The 7,460-nt window shown below is 37.5% G+C and overlaps 1 protein-coding gene across 1 annotated transcript; it reads left to right on the plus strand.

Moving 5' to 3' along the window:
- Window positions 1-4,735: 4,735 nt before the first annotated feature.
- Window positions 4,736-5,188, plus strand: LOC131648890 (uncharacterized). Its single transcript, XM_058918621.1, has one exon. The coding sequence runs from the start codon at window positions 4,736-4,738 to the stop codon at window positions 5,186-5,188; it is 453 nt and encodes a 150-aa protein (XP_058774604.1).
- Window positions 5,189-7,460: the final 2,272 nt, after the last annotated feature.

The following is a 7,460-nucleotide window of genomic DNA, read 5'->3' on the forward strand; positions in this document are numbered from 1 at the left end:
GTGAGTAGCAAATTCTAACTGAATAATTGGTAAGTACTTTAACGAGAGACTTAGTAAATATTGGATGTAGAACCTGGATGTAAGACAGAGAAGAAGAAATCAGTCAAGATGAACTAGTGTGAGTAGTAAATCTTACTGAGTAACTAATAAGTACTTTGATGGGAGACTTAGTACCTATTAGATGAGAAGTCATTCTAGTTATATATTCAAGAACTAGTGTGAACCAAAGGTCCGTGTTCACTATTATCTTCACATATTAAGGAAGTGTGGCAAGAGTATCTGGTGAAGTATACTAACTCTGTTAAATATCTTGATAGGAGCTGGATATTTACAATGTTTGTATGAAAAACTCAGACGTGTATGCTGAAGATTGATTTATGGTTATACAATCATAGTTTCTTCTACTTCAAGTTGCAGAGTGTGGCAATCTGAATCTTGTGTAGCAAGTAAACTAAGGTTTCTAAACTTGGAAAATGTGGCAAATTCCAAATCAAGGGAGCTTCAAGGACGAACATAAAAGATGTCCTAAATTTGTATATCTCAGGGGGGGGTAAGAATGTACGAAGATTACCAAAGACAATGTTATTCTGCTTCTAATCCAATGGAAAGTCCTTCAAAGACTAATCTTTAAGCCAGAAAAAAATGTCACGCAAGATTTCAGAACATAACTCAAGACATTTTTATTCTTAAAGACCAGCAAGGAATATTCATTGCATTATCATCTGAAGAAATGTATTGATGGTATGTATCACTTGTTTTGACTTAGTGCATGATCCAACCTATGCACAAGTCCACCAGGTGCAGTTCCTCTTCAAATAACATCTTTTGATCAAGACTTTTGTTAAAGTCCAGGTATGTTGTTTAAATTTTTCAGATTTTTATAGTCTTTTCCGTTTTGTTTGAGTCTTGTTTGAGTCTCTCATGTTCTTCTTTCAGATATGAGAAAAGTCTAGAGTCTAGGTTATGGTTGTCAAAATGTGACAATCATAGGGTTTAAGGGTAGTGTTCAGACATTGCTAAGTCTGAGGTCATTCTTTACAATTGTTTTGTAAAGAGTAGAGTCTTGTTTCGTGTCATAAACACAAATTGTTTCTTGTGTTCCAAGTCATTCTATAGAGATGTGTTATCTCTATGGATAGTCAGAGTTTGTTTGAGTTTGGGTGTCGGACGAACTTATGTCTTGGGTGATGTCAACATCACAATGTGCTATTATCCTAGAAGAATGTCTAGGAATATGCATGCGAAGTTTGAAAAAGCAACATTATTGTCTAAAGTGGCTCTTAAGACATAATGTCGATTAGAATGGGCAGGTTCTGATCTGGATGTTAGTAATATGTTCTGGCAATACATAATTACTTTCATAATGAAAAATTCACTCCGTGAATATGACTATGAAGACAAAAGTTCTATGATCTGATCAACACAGCTGAGGATAAAGGAGGATCCTTCCGGTTCAAGGAGCATGTTAATCAATGCGTAAGATTGAGAAACATCATATCAAGAAGGATTTCAAATTTTCTTAAGCAGATCATGATTTGATCCAAACATGGTAAGGTTATGCTCAACAAAGTACAAGAAGTGGTAGTTCTTTATGTTGAGATTGTGGCAACCTCTCTGTGTGTGCTTCTAATGTCTAGAGGTTATCAATTGATCATTTCTGGAGGAGATAAGTTGGTAAACAAGGTTCTGTTGCAGAAAGAGAGATGAAACTTGTGGAATATACTAGTAGTACAAATGTCAGACACAATGTTATAACATCTTATTTCTGGTGTGAGTATTTAATGTAAAGGGACAACATTGCTATGGTGAGTGTGTTCAGCAGGATAGTTGAACAGAGGGTGCGACTCTTGAAGATATGAAGATGCGTCTTATATTTTCCATTCATCATTTCAAGTTTATTCCTTGAAGAAGCTCGGACTATCTCAGATAGGGGGAGTGACTTCTTATGTCAAGAAAAGTATCTTGGTCAAAAATACTTTAACATCATGAAGAAAATGTGACATTATTGTCAGCTATGTGTGAATGGTTGAATCTAACCATGTGAAACTGGAATCAACAATTCTTTCTCTACACTAATGAGGTAGTTGTGTGTCTAACAGTCTCAAGGTGTTCAGAACAACGGAAGTCTATGTCTATGACTAGTAAGTCAGAAGAGTAAGTGGGGAGTCTGTTACTTGGTCCACAGGATGCTTTGTCTTAATCTTTTGAAGAATCTTGAGCTATGTGCTTAAAGGGAAGAAAAGTGACAATGTCTGATAGGATGTCCTGACATGTTTAAAGACATTGAATCTTCTAAGTCAAACAAGGAAATATGTCTTGAAGTTTATCTACACATCAGTGGTCGGTGTAAAGTATAATCGATGACTATGCATGCACTGGTATTTTAAGATAACTCCTATCAGAAAAACAATCAAAAACTGCTTTAGAAAGAGTAATTGTTTTTGGAACTGTTTCCTAATTAACCGTTGAACAAGACCAAAGACCATCATTATTTGCTATAATCTCAAATGGCTATATAATGGCGTCTCCACAGATTACAGAAATCAAACTCTGTCAAGATGTCATTCGTGTGTGTTCTTTTGAGTCGTGTCTGGGTTTGGTATTGTGATGGGTTGCTTTACCAAAACCTCTTCAGAAAAATAAAAACACGGGTTAAGGATGTTGGTTGTCTCTACCATGGGTTTTTCTGCAATAACAACAAAGATGTTCCATCATATACAACCTTCTGTATAGGAACTATTTACGTTGTGATTTTTGCTCTGAGTTATGAACACAATTGTGATTTGGTTTCTGAGTTACTAGGACTGGTGGACAGTTTTCACTCAAGTCCTCTCTCAGGCTCTAAGCTAGGATTTGGTTTCTAGTTCAAGACTAAGTAAGGGTTCTCTTATGCCACCAATGGTCCTCCAAGACAAAGGACTTCTCCCGTCGTCTTCCTCGTGTACATCAGTGTTGCATGAAGATGTTCCACTGCATATTATGACATCGGTCCAATCTTTGTCATATTATGTCTAAAAGGGGGAGAGAAGTATCATCTGATTTTGCTACTATAAAAAGAAACAAAGGATTTTGTAGCAGACTGGAGATCTTATGATGTGGTTCAAGACCTGAAGAACAGAAGATAATGATTGAAGCCCAATTCTGAGAATGTAAAATTCTGTTCTTCCTTGTTGTCTTGAAAGTTGAAGCATTTATTTTTTGCTGCATTTTTTATGAATGTTGGTGCCTTTATTGGTTGATTGGCATCTATGTTTGGCTAAAACATAATAGCAACAAAACATAATACAGTGTATAAGTCTTGCAAATATAAAAGAAGAAAACAGGTAAAAGCAAGATGTTATATGGAATGTCATGACTTCAACCATGACATCGCGCCTGCAGAACTAGAATGAAGATTCAGTTTGATTATCAACAAATACAGAATATTCTGTGAATATTATGTAATTCTATGTGGTGCAAATTTAAAGGTAAAAATAATCAAGTCATAATATTAAAAAATCAGATCAGAAGATTGAAGATTCAGCAGTTTCTAATTTAGGAGATAATTTAGGAAACTCATGATTAAAAGACCTTGATCGTAGCAGAAGATTTCTGCAGATTTGTAACGGCAAAGAGTGCTGCGATTTGTAAGCCCAAGTCCAATTGGAAATAGGTTATAAATAGAAACCTTTGTAACCTAGTTTATATAGAAAACCGTGTTTAGAAAAGATGTAGTCATTAGGGTTTCTATAGGCAGACCACCCAGGTTATGGGATGGCTACCATGTCCTTCTCGAAACCTGTAGGAAAGAGAAGTGATTGTTCTCACTCGAAACCTGTATGTAAGAGTTGAGTATTGTGTTCTTGATTGAAGTTGTGAAGCAAGATCAAGTTATTGTTCATTGTTAATTGTGAAAATAGTTGTTGCAGGGTTGTAACTGTTAGGTATCACTAGGGAGTGAGCAGAGGTTCTCTTGTCTTAGATGGAGTTCTAAGATAAAGGTTGCATTGGGTAGTGACTAGGTAAACCAGAGGTTGTTTATCTTTAAACCAGAGGTTGTTTACATAAAATAGTACTACTGATACTGAAATATTCTCCCTGGCTTGGTAGCCCCCAGAGTAGGTAGTTAAACCGAACTGGGTTAACTATTAACTGTGTTATTTATCTTCTGCATTGTATTGTTTGTTCAGTCTCAGAATGTTATAACATCGTTTATAACATCAGGTTCATGTTTGATAATTGTTCCTTTTATAGAACCAATAATGATTACAATCTAGTTATGTTGACTGAACATATATGATCCCAGTTCTCATTGACTCCTTCTTAGGGGTAATTAAAAATTGGGGGATCTTTTTGTTCTCCCTCTACTACGTTAATAACAGATCAGATGTCTTGACATCTTGAATGACATCCTGAGTCTGTCATACCAGAATTTTCAACCTTGAGAGAAGCAAAACCCTAGTTTTAGATTAATTGTTTAGGAGAGGGTGAACATGCTTGCTTCTTATGTAGCTTTGAGCAATTGGAGGTCATATGAGTCTAAAGAAACTGCTTGAGCCAATTTATTTTGAAATATGGTGGGCAAATTTTGGGTTATGACAGTCAAGCTTTGGAACATCAACCGAATGTTGGAGAGAATGCTGCTTCTCACAATTTGGCTACCTTCTAGAGGGAGAAACCACCTTTATTCAAGGGAAATCATGATCTTTATGGCGCATTGGCATGGTTAAAGGAGATTGAGAGAATCTTCCGTGTGATGGATTGTACTCCATATCAGAAGGTTCGGTATGAGACTCATATGCTAGCGGTCGAGGCTGATGACTGGTGGCTAGAGACTCATAAGAGGTTGAAGATTGTACGTGAGGAGATCACTTGGGTTGTGTTCCGTAGGGAATTCTTGAGGAAGTACTTTCCGGAGGATGTCCGTGGAAATAAGGAAATCGAATTCCTTGAGTTGAGGCAAGGGATTAAGTCGGATGTTGAGTATGCTGCTAAGTTTAGAGAGTTGGCTAAGTTTTACCAACATTATGATGGACGATATGGTGAATTTTCTAAGTGTATCAATTTTGAGAACGGATTACACCCAGAAATCAAGAAGGCGGTTAGTTACCAAAAGATATGTTGCTTTGCTGATTTGGTTGATAGTTGCCGAATTTATGAGGAGGACAACAATGCTCATTATCGGTTTATTAATGAGAAGAGGGGCTAGAGTCAAAAAGGCCGTGGCAAGCCTTATGATGCTCCAATTGGCCATGGGAAGCAGAAAGTTTTGGAGGGCAAGAGGACTAGTGGGGGAGATGCACCTGCTGGTAATATGTGCTTCAAGTGTGGCAAGGCTGGCCATAAGAGCATTGTATGTACTATTGATACCATGAGGTGGTACCGTTGTGGTGAGATTGGACATACGGCACCTGCTTCCAAGCATAAGCAGATGGTTTGTTTCAACTATGGTGAAGAAGGACACATTGGAAGTAAGTGTCATAATCCCAAGAAGGAGCAAGCTAGTGGAAAGGTGTTTGCCTTGTCCGGAACTCGGACCACTAGTGAGGATGCACTCATCAGAGGTACATGTTTCATTAATAGCAATCCTTTGATTACTATTATTGGTAATGGTGCTACGCATTGTTTTATCTATGCTGATTGTGTTGAAAGATTGGATCTTGTGTTGTCTGCTATGAACAGAGAGATGGTTGTTGATACTCTGGCTAAAGGATTGGTAACTACTTCTCTTGTGTGTTTAAAGTGTCCCGTGTCGATATTCGACAGAGACTTTGTTGTTGATTTTGTTTGCTTGCCTTTAAGAGGTTTGGATGTGATCTTGGGTATGAACTGGTTAGAGCATAACCATGTTCATATTAACTGTTTTGATAAGTCTGTGAGGTTTTCTTCTCCTGAAGAGGGAGGTGTTGAATTGTTGTCTGCTAGACAGTTCCGCATGTTAATGAAATAAGAAGTGCAAGTGTTTGCTTTGGTTGCATCAATGTCTGTTGAGAATCAAGCTATTATAGAAGAGTTGAAGGTGGTGTGTGAATTTCCTGAAGTTTTCCCTGATGAAATTCTTGATGTATCTCCTGAGAGAGAAGTTGAGTTCTCTATTTATCTTGTACCTGGTGCTAGACCTGTGTCTATGGTACCGTACAGGATGTTTGCATCAGAGTTGTCATAAATGAAGAAGCAATTGGAAGAATTGCTTGAGAAGAAGTTCGTGAGGCCTAGTGTGTCACTGTGGGGAGCTCCATTGTTATTAGGGAATTAAAATTGATTGAGCAATTCAGAGATATGAGTTTGGTATGTGAAGTGACACCTAAGAGTGTTTGATTGGGTATGTTGAATATCAATAATAATTTTCTAGGTAGTATTATAGAGGCTCAGAAGTTAGATGTGAAATTGATAGATTCGATGGTTGGAATCGATCAAGTTGAGAATAGTGATTTTAAGTTGGATGCGCAAGGGGTGTTGAGATTTCGTAATCAGATTTGAATTTCTGATGATGTGGATTTGAAGAGAGTGATTCTAGGAGGAGGTCATAGAAGTAATTTGAGTATTCATCCAAGAGCTACAAAGATGTACCAAGATTTGAAGAATTTGTTTTGGGTGCCTGGAATGAAGCGTGACATAGCTCATTTCGTGTATACATGCTTGACTTGTTAGAAGTCGAAAGTTGAACATCAGAAGCCTGGATGATTAATGCAACCCTTAGAAGTTCTGGAATGAAAATGGGATAGCATTTCTATGGATTTTGTGACAAGTTTACCGAATACCGTGAGCGGTCATGATTCGGTTTGGGTGATTGTTGATAGCCTTACGAAGTCGGCTCATTTTGTACCTATTAACATCACTTATCCAGTTTCTAAGTTGGCAGAGATTTATACCAATGTGATTGTTAAGCTGCATGGTGTTCCTTTGTGTATTGTTTCGGATATAGATCCAAGGTTCACTTCAGATTTTTGGAAAAGTTTGCAAGGAGCATTGGGTTCTAATTTGAGGTTGAGTTCGGCGTATCATCCTTAGAAAGATGGTCAGACAGAGAGGACTATCCAGTCATTAGAGGATTTGTTGAGAGCTTGTGTTTTAGAGCAGGGAGGTATGTGGGATACTTATCTTCCATTGATCGAGTTCACATACAACAATAGTTACCATTCTAGTATTGGAATGACACCTTTTGAAGCATTGTATGGTCGAAGATGTAGGACTCCGTTGTGTTAGCCTGAATCGGGTGAGAGTGTAGTACTTGGACCAGAGATTTTTCGAGAGACTACTGAGAAGGTTAAGTTGATTCGTGAGAAAATGAAGACTTCTCAGAGTAGGCAGAAGAGTTATCATGACAAGAGAAGGAAAGATTTGGAATTTCAAGCGGGTGATCATGTATTTTTGAGAGTCACGCCGGTGACCGGTATAACGCCCCACTTGCACAGTGTAACATCCCGATTTTATTAGTTATTTATTTAATTAGTTTTATTTTGTCTTTTATTAATTATTCA

This window comes from Vicia villosa, linkage group LG2, assembly GCF_029867415.1.
Source record: "Vicia villosa cultivar HV-30 ecotype Madison, WI linkage group LG2, Vvil1.0, whole genome shotgun sequence".
NCBI classification, from domain to species: Eukaryota; Viridiplantae; Streptophyta; class Magnoliopsida; order Fabales; family Fabaceae; genus Vicia; species Vicia villosa.